The sequence below is a fragment of the Panthera onca genome, chromosome A1 (genome assembly GCF_046562875.1).
Source record: "Panthera onca isolate mPanOnc1 chromosome A1, mPanOnc1 haplotype 2, whole genome shotgun sequence".
In the NCBI taxonomy this organism is placed as follows: Eukaryota; Metazoa; Chordata; class Mammalia; order Carnivora; family Felidae; genus Panthera; species Panthera onca.
In genome coordinates this window covers 116,513,934-116,528,969 of record NC_138339.1, presented here as the reverse complement: position 1 = coordinate 116,528,969, position 15,036 = coordinate 116,513,934, and the positions used below count along the sequence as shown (strand labels likewise).

General features: G+C 41.4%; 1 protein-coding gene across 1 annotated transcript in view; it reads right to left on the bottom strand.

Moving 5' to 3' along the window:
• The window catches only part of DPYSL3 (dihydropyrimidinase like 3), a 113,944-nt gene extending 99,837 nt beyond the window's left edge, over positions 1–14,107 (bottom strand). The window contains exon 1 of the mRNA XM_060635800.3: positions 13,543–14,107. Within this exon, the coding sequence (XP_060491783.1) occupies positions 13,543–13,932 (390 nt within the window). The 5' untranslated portion in view covers positions 13,933–14,107. The remainder of the gene's footprint in view (positions 1–13,542) is intronic.
• Positions 14,108–15,036: the final 929 nt, after the last annotated feature.

The following is a 15,036-nucleotide window of genomic DNA, read 5'->3' as shown; positions in this document are numbered from 1 at the left end:
TGCCAGTAGCAGCAGTTCCTTGCATGAACAAGTACTCCATAAATGGAGCTTTTCATTAGAACACACCGTGAACCTCGTCTCTGTGCCCTAAAGCCAAGGAAAGGTAGAATTCCAAGAGATTATGCTGACAACTACTTTAGTAGAGAGAGAACAGACGCTTTGTTTTTTCTTTCTACATTTTATCTCCAGCTAAGATCTAAAATCTTCTTCTTCCAACATCTTTTACTTTACCACCACCCCACCCCTCTTGCCTGGCTCCTGTGGCCCCTTCATCTCTGCTGTTGAGCATTGTGGCCCAGCCTGCACTCCTCCTTCTTCTTCCCTGATTTACCCAGAGTCCTGACCTTGCGGTCCCACATGGCAAGCAAGCATCCCATGCTCACTCTTCCGGTAGCATGAAAACAACCACACCACATGCAACCGTTTCCAGGAAGTTTCCATTCACGAATGATAAAGAAATGAATAGACACAAAGATTTGGCTAGAAGAACATCTCTCACCTCCTTATTTACAATGACAAAAGAAGAGAAGTAAAAGTGAAATCGAAACTGAAAGCAAAAATATAAATGTCCAACTAAAAGAAATGAGTAACTCAGGAAGCCTGGCTCAGTCAGCAGAACATACGACTCTTGATCTTAGGGTTGTGGGTTCAAGCCCCATACTGGGTGTAGAAATTACTTCAAAAATTTTTTTTAAATAAAAAGTTTTTAAATGGAAACTAGTAGCTAAATATGTAATACATCACAACAGAGGCAAAGATAAAAGTTACATCTGATTTCTTCTCAGAAACCATACAAACAAAAGAGAATAGATTGACATATTTAAAGTGTTGAGAGAAGGGTGCCTGGGTGGCTCAGTCCATTAAGCGTCCAACTTCGGCTCAGGTCATGATCTCACAGTGCATGAGTCTGAGCCCCATGTTAGGTTCTGTACTGACAGCTCTGTACTGGAGCCTGCTTCAGCTTCTGTGTTTCCCTCTCTCTCTGCCCCTCCCCCACCAGTGCTGGCTCTCGCGCGCACGTGCTCTCTCTCTCTCTCAAAACTAACCATTAAAAAAATTTTTTGAAAGAAATTCAAAAAATAAAGTGTCGAGAGAAAAAACCCACCATCCTACAATTCTGACCTTGCAAAATATCCTTCCAAAGTGAAAAAGAACACATGAAAAGATGCCCAACATCACTCATCTCAGGGAAATGCAAATCAAAACACAGTTAAGATATCACTTCACACCTGTCAGAATGGTTAGACTCAGAAAGACAAGAAACAACAAGCACTGGTAAGGATGCAGAGAAAAAGGAACCTTCATGCACTGTTGGTGGGAATGTAAATTGGTGGAGCCACCAACAGTGGCTGGAAAACATACGGGAAGACAGCATGGAAGTTCCTTAAAAAATTAAACATAGAAATACCAGGTGATCCAGTAATCCCACTACTGGGTATTTACCCAAAGAAAGCAAAAACACTAATTTGAAAAGATACATACACCCCTATGTTTTCTGCAGTATTATATACAACAGCTAAGATATGGAAGCAACCCAAGTGTCCATCCACAGACGAATGGATAAGGAAGATGTGATATATATATATATATATATACATACACATACATATGTATACACACACATATAATGGAATATTATTCAGCCATAAAAAAAATGAGATCTTGCCATTTGCATCAACATGGACAGACCTAGAGGGTATAATGCTAAATGAAATGTCAGAGAAAGACAAGTACTATATGATTTTTCTTATGTGTGGAATCTAAAAAACATAACAAATGAACAAACAAACAAACAAAAAGCAGAAACAGACCCATAAATACAGAGAAAAAACTGATGGTTGCCAGAGGCCAAGAGGGTCAAAGACGGGCAAAATGGGTGAAGGGGAGTAGAAGATAAAGGCTTCCAGTTATGGAATGAGTAAGTCACTGGGATAAAAGGAACAACACAGGGAATATAGTGAGTGGTACTGTAACAGGGTTGTATAGTGACAGAAGGTAGCTACACGGGTGGCGAGCATAGCATATCATGTAGTCTTGTGGAATCACTTTGTTGTATACCAGAAACTAATGACGTGTCCACTATCATTTTAAAAAATGGAAGGAGAAATAAAGACTTTCTCAGACAAATAAAAACTGAGGGAATGTGTTGGCAGTACATCTGCCTTGCAAGAAATGTTAAAAGAAATGCTTCACAAACAAGAAAAATGATAGGGGTCTGCAATGTGAATGTCCATGAAAAAAAGAAAGAGCACTACAGGAGGAATAAGTGACGCTAATATAAAAATATAATTTTTCTCATCCTTAATTGATCTAACATGTAACGGTTTGTTCAAAATAATAATAGCAACAATGCATTCAATTAGCTATGTCTATATATGCTTCTGTATAAGTGAAGTGAATAACTAATAATACAAGGGACAGAGCAGGGGAGAATTGCAAATATTTTGTTATTTTATGGTACTTGCACTACCCATGAAGTGGTACAGTGTTATTTGGAGGTATACCTGGGTGAGTCGTAAATGCATACTGCGAACTCTAGGGCAACCATTAGAAAAAGTAAAAAAGAAGTGTGAGGGGCACCTGGGTGCTTCAGTCAGTTAAGCTTGGACTCTTGTTTTCAGCTCAGGTCATGATCTCATGGTTCCTGAGTTCAAGCCCCACATAGGGCTCTGTGCTGACAGTGCGGGGCCTGCTTGGAATTCTCTCTCTCCCTCTTTTTCTCTCTGTCTGCTCCTCCTCCACTCACTCGCTTTCTCAAAATAAATAAATAATCATTTTTTTTAAATGTAACTGACATGCTAAGATAGGAGAAAAAATGGAATCACTTAAAATGCTCAATTAAAATCTTTACAAAGGGCAGAAAAAGAATGGAAGACAAAATAAGAACAAGGAAAAGGAAAAGAAGCAGAAAACACCAGCAAATAGAGTAAATATGAGTCTAGCTATATCAATAATCACCTTGAATGTCAATGGTTTAAATGCACGAATGAGAAGACAGAAATTGTCAGAGTGGATCAAAAACACAACCCCACTATACATTGTCTACAAGAAACCAACTTTAAATGTAAGGACACAAATGAACCAAAAGTAAATGGGTAGAGAAAAAACACACTCTGCTAACACTAATCAACAGAAAGCAGGAATAGCTACGTTAATTTCAGACAAAGCAGACTTCAAAGTAGGAAAGTTATTCATCAGGATAATTATAAAAGGGTCAATTCTCCAAGAATACATAATAATTCTTAACATATATGTGTCTATAAAAAAAGCATCAAAGTATGTGAGGAAAAACCAGTAGAATTGCAAGGAGAAACAGATGAATCCACTATTATATTTGGAGACTCTAAACACCCCTCTGTAGGAAATGGACAGATCCAGCAGACAGAAAATCAGTAAGGACATAGTTGAACTCAATAGAACTATCAATGAGCTAGATATTACTGATACCACAGACTACTTTATCTAACAAAAGAAGAATGTACATTCTTCTCAAGCTCACATAGAACATTCACCAAGATAGACCCCATTCTGACCTATAAAACACATATTAAATTTAAAACAATATAAATCATATAATGTCTGCTCTTACACAGTTAAAACATAAATATCAAAAAGATAGCAGGAAAACCCCAAAATAATTGATTAAATACCTTTCAAATAACACATGGGTCACTGAAGAATTTTCAAAAGAAATTTATAAATATTTTGACCTAAATTAAAGTGAAAATATAGTATAACAAAATTTGTGGGATGCAATTAAAACGTTGCTTAGAAGGAAATTAATAACATTGAATGAACATATTAAAAAGGAAAAAAAAAAAGACCGAAAATCAATAATCTAAGCGCCCATCTTACAACTAGAAAAAGAAGACAAATTAGATCCAAAGTAAGCAGAAGAAAAGAATAAAAATTAGAACATAAATAAATGAAATTGAAAATAAGAAATCAATAAAGAAAATTAACTAAGCCAAAAGTCGATTCTTTGACCAATAAAATTGATAAGCATCTAGCTAGGATAACTAAGAAAAACAAGAGAAGACCCAAACTACTTTTATCAGAAATGAAAGAGGGGACATCACTACAGATTCCATCAACATTAAAAAGATAAGAAAGAATATTATGAAAAACTCTATGCACACAAATTTGATAATCTAGATAAAATAGATAATTTCCTTGAAAGACACAATCTAGTAAATTCACCCAAGAAGAAATAGACAATCTGAATAAGTCTATATCTATTAAAGAAATTTAATCAATAATTAATTCCTAAACAGCACTGGGCCCAGGTGGGTTCACTGGTGAACTCTAGCAAACATTTAAAGAAGAAATTAAGCCAATTCTCTACAAGCTCCTACAGAGATAGAAGCAAAGGGAATACTTCTTAGCTCATTCTAGGAGAACACCATTACTCGAATCCAAAACCAGATACCCTTACAAAAAAGAAAAGGAGACACCAATACCTCTCTTAGGCACAGATGTAAATTCTGTTGACAAAATATTAGCAAATCAAATTCAACAATGTATACAAAGAATTACATACCATGACCAAGTGGATTTTATCCAAGGAATGGAAGGCTGGTTCAACACTGGAAAATTAATGTAATCTACCACATCAAGAGGCTAAAAAGAACAGTGAACAAAATCAACAGATGCAGGAAAACCACTTGACAAAATCTGGCACCCATGCATGATAAAAGTTCTCAGCCAACTAGGTATAGATGAGAATGCCCTCGACTTGATAAAGAACATCAATTCAAAACCTACAGCTAACCTCATACTTAGTGATGAGAAACTCAAAAGAACTGACACCACTCAACTTCAAGACTTACAACGAAGCTACACTAATCAGGACAATATGGTATTAGAGGTGCCTGTCTGGCTCAGTTGGAAGAGCATGCAACTCTTGATCTTGCCGTCATGAGTTCATGCCCCACATTGGGTGTGGAGTCTACTTAAAAAATAATAATAATAATAATAATAATAACGTTCAAAGTGAATAAATAAAAAATAAGACAATGTGGTATTGGCAAAAGAATACACAAGGAGATTAATAGATCAAAACAGAGAACCTAGAAATAGGTCCATATAAATAGAGTCAACTGATCTTTGACAAAGAAGCAAAAGCAATAGAACGGAGAAAAGATAGTCTTTTTCAACAAATGGTGCTGGAGCAGTAGAACATCCACATGCAATAAAATGAATGTAGACAGAGACTTTAAACCCTTCACAGGGGCGCCTGGGTGGCTCAGTCGGTTGAGCGCCGACTTCGGCTCAGGTCACGATCTCGCGGTCCGTGAGTTCGAGCCCTGCATCGGGCCCCTGTGCTGACAGCTCAGAGCCCGGAGCCTGTTTCAGATTCTGTGTCTCCCTCTCTCTGACCCTCCCCCATTCATGCTCTGTCTCTCTCTGTCTCAAAAAATGAATAAAAACGTTAAAAAAAAATTTTTTTTTTTTTTAAAAATAAACCCTTCACAAAAATTAACTCAAAATGGATCATAGACCTAAATGTAAAATGAAAACTATAAAACTCCTAGAAAATAAGATAGAAAAAACCCCAGATGACCTTGGGTATGGCAATGACTTTTTAGATACAACACCAAAGGCATAACTGATGAAATAAAAAATGGATAAGCTGGACTTCAGTAAAATTAAAAACTTCTTTTCTACAAAAAAACAATGTCAAGCCATAGACTGGGAGAAAAATATTTGCAAGAGACACACCTGACAAAGGATTATTATCTAAAATATACAAAGAACTCTTAAAACTCAGCAATAGGAAAATGAATAATCCAGTTAGAAAATGGGCCAAAGACCTGAACAGACACCTCACCAAAAAGATACCCAGATGACAATAAGCATATGAAAAGATGTTCAACATTATGTCATCAGATAATTGTAAGTCGAAGCGACAATGAGAAATCTCTACACATCTACTACTATTGTAGGCCGTAATCCAAAACAGTAACAACACCAAATGCTGACAAGGATGTGGAGCAACAGAAACTCTCATTAATTGCTGGTAGGAATACAAAAAATGGTACAACCACTTTGGAAGACAGTTCAGAGATTTCTTACAAAATTAAAAGTACTCATCCAACACCATTCAACAACTGCACTCCTTGGTATTTACTCAAATGAAATGTCCACGTAAAAAGCTACATACAAATGTTTATAGAAGCTTGAGTCATAATTGCCAAAACTGAGAAGCAACCAAAATGTCCTCCAGTAGGTGAATGGATAAACTGTACATCCAGAAAATGGAATAGTATTCCATGCTAAAAAGATATGAGCTTTCCAGCCATGAAAAGATTTGGAGGATTGTTAAATACATATTGCTAAGTGAAAGAAGGCAATCTGAAAAAGCTACAGACTGTATGATTCCCAATATATGACATTCTAACAAAGGCAAAACTATGGAGACAATAGAAAGATTGTAGTTGCCAGCGTTTAGAAGAAAGGGAGGGATGAATAGGTGAGCACAATGAACTTCCAGGGCAATGAAAATACTGTGTTTCCTCCTATAATGGTGGATATATATCATTATGCATTTGTCAAAATCCACAGACTGTACAACACCAAGAGTGAACCCTAATGTAAACTATGGCCTGTGGGTGATAAAGATATGTCAGTGAGCGTTCTTCAAGTGTAAGAAATGTACCACTCTGGTGGGAGATGTGGATAACGGAGGGAGCTATGAAAGTGTGGGGGCAGGAGAAACAAGGGAAATCTCTGTACTTTCCACTCATTTTTGCTATGAACCTAAAACTGTTCTCAGAAATAAAGTTTATTAAAATGTATTAAAGTGGCCAAAAATAGTTTAAAAATATATAATAATGTATATTCCCACTTTTATTTTGGAATGAAAAACATATGTGTCACACACACACAGATGTAAAGAAAATACACCATTGTAGTAACAGCAATTTTCAATGGGAGACTACAAGGAAATGCAGTTAATGCTTTCCTATTGTTTATCTCTTTGGTTCGTCTTAGGTTTTGATTGTGCACCTACATAGCTGGTGCTTAATAAGTGTTTTTAGAATAAAGGAGTACAGAAAAAATTAGATGCTGAAGGGAGGTCTGGGGACTCCTCACCCTATTTATGGTGACCTTGTTGTCCACACCCCACTGGCCCAACCCCACATACAGAAAGAGAGTATACTGAGCACTACCAACACTCGGTCTGTAGCCTCACTGCAAGGCTTCCACAGTTTATTTCTCTTAGAAACTGGTCAATAAAAGAGCATATATCACTGAAGAACTCAAATTGACAATGAATTCTTTAATGACCATCATATTAGAACCACTGACTGTTGTGGCTTTGATCTGAAGATTAAGGACTCACGAGCACTTATCCAATTGTGTGGGCAAGACAAGCCACTAGGGTACAAGAGAAAAATATCAGGATCTATATTTGTATATACAACATCTTACTTTGTACTTGTTTTGTATTGTATAACAGTCATAAGATATTAATACAGTTGACCAGTGAACAACACAGGTTTGAACTGCACTGGTCCATTTACATGTGGATTTATTTTTATAAATACCATACAGTACTGTACATATATTTTCTCTTCCTTACAATTCTCTTAATAACATTTTCTTTTCTCTAGCTTACTTTCTCATAAGAATACAGCATGCAATACATATAACATACAAAATGTTTGTTTATATACAAACTGTATATAAACTGTATTAATTGTTTATGTTATCAGTAAGGCTTCTGGTCAACAGCAAGCTATTAATGGTTAAGGTTCAGGGGAGTCCATGGATATACATGGATTTTTGACTGCATGGGGGTTAGCACCCTAACCCCTGTGTTTCTCAAGGGTCAATTGTACGTATGTTGTGCATGTAATTTATACATATGCACATGTGTACCTATACATAGAGAGAGAGAGACCATGCTCAAAAATTTTTGCATAGAGGTGTACAATAAAAGAAGCCTATAGACCTGGTCCAGGCCCTTCATTTTAGAAAGGAGGAAGCTAAGTCTCAGAGAGAAGGGAGGTGAGTTGCCCAAGCTGGTTAAAGATTGGATCTCCAAGTTGAGACTGCTAATGCTTTATCCTCTCGGTTTAGTTTCTGTTTGTTGCTTTGTTTATTGTTTGTTTGCCTCATCTCATTGGTTTTTGATGGAGTAGAACTGGTTTTTCAAAGCCACATAAGTCCAGGTTAAGAGTACAGATAAACTTTGGGGTGCCTGGGTGGCTCAGTCAGTTAAGCGTCTGACTTCAGCTCAGGTCATGATCTCACGGTTCATGGGTTCCAGCCCCGTGTCGGGCTCTGTGTGGACAGCTCAGAGCCCGGAACCCGGTTCGGCTTCTGTGTCTCCCTCTCTGTCTGCCCTTCCCCTGCTCACACTCTTACTCTTTCTCTCTCTCTTGAAAATAAATAAACATTAAAAAAAATTTTTTTCTAAAAGAGTACAGATAAACTTTAACATTCCATCTTCCTATAAGTTTAACTTTTAAAAAGTGCTTACACACATAAATGGACTTCTGCCTCTTCTCAAAAATGGAGAGCTGAGCTGCCAGTCATAGCCTGCATTCTCAGGCAGGCTGCCCTACTCCTAGTAAGCTCTATCCACTGTCTCACAGGAACATTATGGGCAGGAATAACGCCCAGGGGAAATTAATCATAAAGAGAATCAGCTATAGAAATCACTGACAGAAAAACATCACGGACAGTCCCCTGGCCGTCTTAGACATTACTTACAAGAGCTGTCAGCAATACCCTGTCTCCAGGGACCATTACTTTGAGGGAACCCTGCCAATCGCAGCATTACTTGGAAGGTATGTTTTTTTATGTTCCTCAAATGCCTACTGTCAAACTAAACCAAAGTTCTGAAAGGTTTCAAACACTTCCAAGTTTGGGTAAGTTAATATAGTTCCTGATTCGAGTGTGGCCTGGGGGCCAGGTACCCAAGAGCCTTTTCTCCCAGCCTAAGTGCGGACTTTGGTTTGTCATAGCAGCTTTGAAAAATTCATACACTCCAGGGATTCTGACGATGTGGAGAGGACTTTATAAACCTAGAATTCTATTTCCAGCTGTCTTCTCTTGCATGGGGTAAGGAGGAGAACTTCAGCTTCTCTGTATCGTTTTGAAAATTTTCCACCCAGGAGCAAAAAGGCACAGGACAAATGATTAAAAAAAAAAAAAAAAAGGTAAGAGCCACAACTTGCCCGTTTCAAATGCTCTCCTCCTACACCCAGAACCCCTACTGACTTCACAGAGGAAACAACTTGCACGAAAGTGGCCCATGTGGGAAACAGGGGACTAGAAATGACCCACGGCTCCTGACTGGGAGTTATCAATAGACCCATGTAATCATAATGTCATTACTTTGTTTTCACTGGATGACAGAGTTTTTGCAGTATCATTTGCTCTTGGCAGACCATATATCATCATTCTCCTCCCCTTAGGAATTTCTTCGCTGCAAGAAAAACTCTGGAAACCATCTTGAGAAATGGTGAAAAATACTTCCTTTTCATATACAACTGCTTTTTTATGCACTTACTGTCAAAAGTTATAAACGAAAAGTTATGTGAGCCAACCAGGGAGGATTTGGGCAGTATGAATGCCTATCAGAAGAAAAAAATCTAGGTACATTATTCAACAAGGTGTTTACAGGTAGCTCCAGAACCACAATATAAACACCCAATCATACCTCAAATATGGCATTTGTCATTCAAAGTATAACTCAGAGACCTTTTTTTACTTTTATTCTCCCACACAGTTTGTTGTAGAATCTCTTCATAATTTATGCATTTATTAACTAAACTTATTTCCTTAAGGTGGGGGTTAATAAGGAGGTATGCTGTAGACAAAGCATACTGTGAGTTTATCAAGACATTTTTTTAAAAATCTCTTTTAGTAACTTTGCATTCAACTTGAAAAAATAAGGATTTTGCAGCAACTCTTTTCATAGGCTGGGCAACTGTTCTCCAACTGCTCTGAATAATGGGCTGGCGGCAAGATGGAGGAAAGTGCTAGAGGTGTGGCAGAAAGTTCTGTCCTTGCCCTGCATGACAGTAACACATCAGGAGCAGACACCAGGGTCAGGCTCACCGAATTAAAATAAAATAGCAGCCTCCCTGTCTGGAAAGAAGGAGTCAGAACTCAGAAAAATGGACTCTGGACTCAGAAAAATCTGTTTGAATTCTGGCTCTCCTACTACAAAAGCATATGATGTCCATGTAAGTCAAGGAAATTAACTAGCCTAATATACTTTGCCACGACCATATCCCATCTGGAGCACTGTGTTCAGTTCTGTGCACCACATTGTTTGAAAGAATATTTATAAAATATAGTAAAACCTGAAAAGTAAATCAGAAGGGTGAAAGGCTTACATAAGAGAGGGCTAAAGAAGGCAGGAATGATAAGGCTAAAAGAGAGAATTTTAGGAAGAATGCAATTGCCCTCAAACATATAAAGGGCAGTGAAAACTCAAAGAGTAATCATGACTAATATGTGCTGAGTACTCAATATGTGTAGTCACTGTTATTCACATTCTGCAGGTGAGAAAGCACAGGCCCAGAGGCCGAGTTATATGCTCACAGTCACATAATTTGGATGGGTGGAGCCAGAGCTCATCCCAATAGTCTGGCCCCAGGTATAGGGGAGATATGAAAGCTATACTCCAAATACTTTGTTTTGGTTTTTTTCATTTTTTATTATTTTTTTAAGTAAGCTCTATGCCCAAAATGAGGCTCGAACTCATAGCCCTGAGATCAAGTGTCACATGCTCTACCCACTGAGCCAGCCAGGCACCCCTCCAAATATTTCTAATCTCTGTCTTACAGGATCATAGAAAGATTGCACCCTCCCAATTCTTTTGGACACAGGTTAGTGATTTGCTCTGGCCAGTGACATGTGAACCTAACTTCATGTCATGTTCACATGTCATGTTCACAACTTCAGCATGGGAGTTCCAGAGCCTATGAGCAACACGCCCATGTTCTTCCTAACATGAGAGCATAGAGGTGAAACCTCCATCAGTCTAGGTCCCTGGGGGGAAATGATGGGCAGAGCTGCCCTGTGACCCATGGTGGACAAGTAACAGGAGCAAGAAATCAACTGTGACTGTTTCGTTAAGCCACTGAGATGTGGGGATTGCTTGTTACTGTGGCAATACCCAACTTTTCTGACAGATAAACAAACCCACATGCTTCAAGTCATTAAAATACCTCAGAAATTTAAAAAAAAAAACCCTCTATTCTTATATTTTAAAAGGTCAGAACCAAGAATAGTTTATAGAAACCACAAGTAGGCAGATTTGGGTTTAATTTAATTTTTTTAAAGTGACGTTTTCTGAAAGCTGCTTCACAAGGTACACGCTCACTGAAAATGGTGGTATTTAAATAAGAGGCCAAAAGGGACAGCTGGCTGGCTCAGTCAGTAGAGCATGGGACTCTTGACCTTGGGGTCGTGAATTCAAACCCCACATTGGGCCTAGAGTTTACTTCTAAAACATTCAAAACTAAAATATAAAAAATAAATAAGTGAGAGACCAGACAATCATTCTGCATCTGTGTAGCAAAAAATATGGATTCATTAAGGAGGTTTAATATACCAACCATTTCTGGAACACCTCCAGTGTTCCAGGCATTTCAGCTATAGTGATAAATCCAAACACACAGTCCCTTCCCTCAAGGAAATAGCCATCAAGAACAGAAGTAGATAAGGTCTGCTGACTCTTGTAGCAGTGTGATTCAACCAAATTAGAGATAATAACAGGGCCTGAATGAAGCTGACAGCAAGCCTGAACTTACAAATAACCATGTAGCACTAGAAATCCTGCTGATGCTTAAGTTGTATTATTATTTTTCAATTAGGAGCCAAAAGTATAGGGTTTGCAAAAGGAAAGAAAACGAAGAGAATGTCTGGGTTTAAAGGAGGAACATTTTCCCTTTCTCTAGTTACCATCCTTAAATCTTGCAAACCAGGCATATTATCTGGCTTACATCAGGGGTGTTCCAGCAAAGGGAATAGCACTGACTCACAGCAATTGTTACCGACCTTTTCCATCACTTTTCCCACCCCTTAGAGTCAGGAAGGGAACATTTCAATAGGGATCAGCTCAGACCTGAAGAGAGGTGATAATCTTCCTGGAACGCCATTCTTAAGTTTAGAAATCAGCCACAGCTTTTCCAAAATATCCGAAGTTTTTCCTAAAAGGGTATTTGAGCAGGGCCTACAGGGATCCCATACTCTAAGGATGATATGAAAATCACCAACTAAACGAGTGATTCCAAGGGGCACGGACATTGTTTCCCAAAGGTGTCTTTACACAATACTAACTTCAGTGCTTTCTTTCCCTAGTGGTATCAATAATTAAAGCTTTGTTTATTTTTTTAAACTTCCCAAAATGAAACAGTGCAGAGATATGCCTTCCTTTGACTGCCTCACTGCATTTGAATGGAAAAACATCTAAAACTTGGGTAAGCATTAACTGTAATTGCTCTGGGGCAGACATTTCCATTTTGGGTTATTATTCATACCAGTATTCACAGAGAATAATATATGTGGATGGATTTTGCAGCCATTATCTACACAAGAGTGACGTATCTGATTACTATTGTTCCCCAACTCAAAAGCGTCAGTTTGAACTTCCAATACTCCAGCCCTGCCCAGACCCTGAATTTTCTGAACTACGGTTCTGATTTTCTATGAAATAAACAAATAGATGAGAGCAGGCTGGATTTCAGGGCCATACCTTCAGCCAGTTCAGGGTGTCACGAGTTTCTCAAAAACACACATACAGAAGAAATTGGCTTTGGCACATGGAAAAGCAGCAGAGAATTTGCAGCTTGTGCTAGTTTAAAGTGCACCCTTAATACTCTTGCCTGTTTTCAAAAATAAGTGATAGTCTTCCAGAGACAGCTGGATCCCTGTGGTACCCAGTCTTGCAACAAGCTTTGTACACAAATGTACACTTTACAAACACAGATGTGAAATGTCGACCTAGGACAGAAGAGAGGCACGCAGATGAGGGTGTTTAGTCTAGTGCCTCCGCACCCGAAAGTTTCAGGGACAGAGCTGATGTTTAAAGAGTGAGAGGGGGGACCGCCCATCCTGTACGTTCATCCGGGGACTATGGAGATGACCCCCATCTTCCTAGCGCCAGTGTGCCCTCTGCCCTGGTGACCCGGGTTGAGATTTAATCGAGGGCCAGAGTGGGGCCAAGACAATTGTGCCAGTGGTTACTCAGACGGAGAGAAGGGCTAGAAATCACTAAGCCTTCCTGGCTGGCCCGGCTGACACACCCACCCAGACCCGCCGGCCCGGGGGTGCTGCAGGGAAGCGGGGGAAACCCGCGCACCCGGGTCCCGCGCCCACGAAGATGCTGCAGTTAGGAACCCGCGCGAATATCGGTCCGGGCTGAGAGGTCGCGCTACGCTCAGCAGAGGATGCCCTTCACCTCCCTGTCCCCCTTCCCCCGAGCTGAGTGAGCGGGAGAAAGTTGTGCCCGGGCCGCGTCGCCCCGGGCTGCTAAGGGAGCGAGGGCGGGAGGAGGAGAGCCGCGGGCCCCCTTACCTTGTCCTTGGGGCCGAGGTTCTGCAAAACCTCCTTGCCGGTGGCGCTCCGGATCTCCACCCCGGCGGGCGCGGGCGACGCGGGCGACGCGGGCGCGGGCTCCCTGCCCTCCTCCCGGCCTTGGCCCCGGCGCGGGGTGTCCCCCTCCACTCCCGGCCGGCTCCCGGAGCCGCGGCCGCTGCCCTGGCTGCTCCGGGGAGTCTTCGCGCCCCGCTGCCCCACGCTCAGGGCATCGAAATCCAGCGTCTTGCTCTCGAAGGCGCCCTCCACGTTGCAGAACATGCCGCCGTACTTCTGCCGCGGGACCTGGTCCGTGGTGCCCGGCCTGGCCAGGTACACGGGCAGATCGTCCTCGTGGGAGCTGTCCCAGCCCCTCCGGCCCGAGGCCATGGTTCAGGCGCACGGCGGGCCCGCGGCTTTGCTCCCCCAGAGGCGGAAAGGGCAGCCGCCGGCAGCGTGCTCCGAGCCACAGTGACTGGGGCGGGAGGAGGCGCCTGAGCGTTCGCGCCAGAGGCGGCAGTGCAGCTCCGGTTGCTGCCAGTCCCCAGCCAGCCAGCGAGCGCGCGGCGCAGGGGCCGGGGCAGCGGCGCGCTCCGGCTCGGGACCTGTCGCCCGCCCGCCGCCCCTCGGCGCGCACCCGACCCTAACGTGGCCTCGCAGGGTCGCGCGGCCTGGGGGCCCCTTGGAAAGTAGAAATCCCAACTTGGCGCGCGCGCACACACAGGCACGCACGCTTCCCGCTCACCCAGCGGCCCCCAGATTCACACTCAAGAACTCGCCTCTCTCGCACAGGCACAGAAACCCTCTTTCACCCACAGTGACTTCCGAGTGTGCCTCTCAAACACAAACCTCTCTGCCCCGCTCGTGCACGCAAACCTAGTGGGCTCAGGTGTGTTCGTGTCAAAGCCGCGCTCTGATTTACAACAACACGCACCCACACAGATGTACCAGACTCACAATCCTAGACTTTGCTTACCCATAATCCCAGATTTGTCTCCTCCTCATCTTAGAATTATCTCACAATTGTCCCCGCTTCTAGAATCTGCCTCACAAACCTGCACCCTCAAATAAAGTACCTCTGAATCGGTACCCTCTTCGCTGACGATCACAAAAGCCTGTAATTGACTCACAGACAAATCTACCCTCGAACCATTCTCACCTCATATTTAGCACCCTAGATTTTGCTTTTTAAGCACCCATAATTTGCCTCCCAGACAATTACATTACAGGTCAAAGGCATGCACAGGTCCCTGGGTTGTGCCTTGCAGAATACTTCCAATACCCTGTCCTCATACAACCAACCCATCGCTAATACCCCACAAACTGACTCAAGCTCAGGTTTATGCCAGTCAGAACCCTCCACGTGGACTCACACATCAGCTAAGATTTACCTCAAAAATACACAACCAAAGACTTTGCCTTGCGCATTACCTCAATTCCACACAGATTTTGCTTATGTATATGCCTGCTCTCACAGCCTCATTCTCTTCCCCC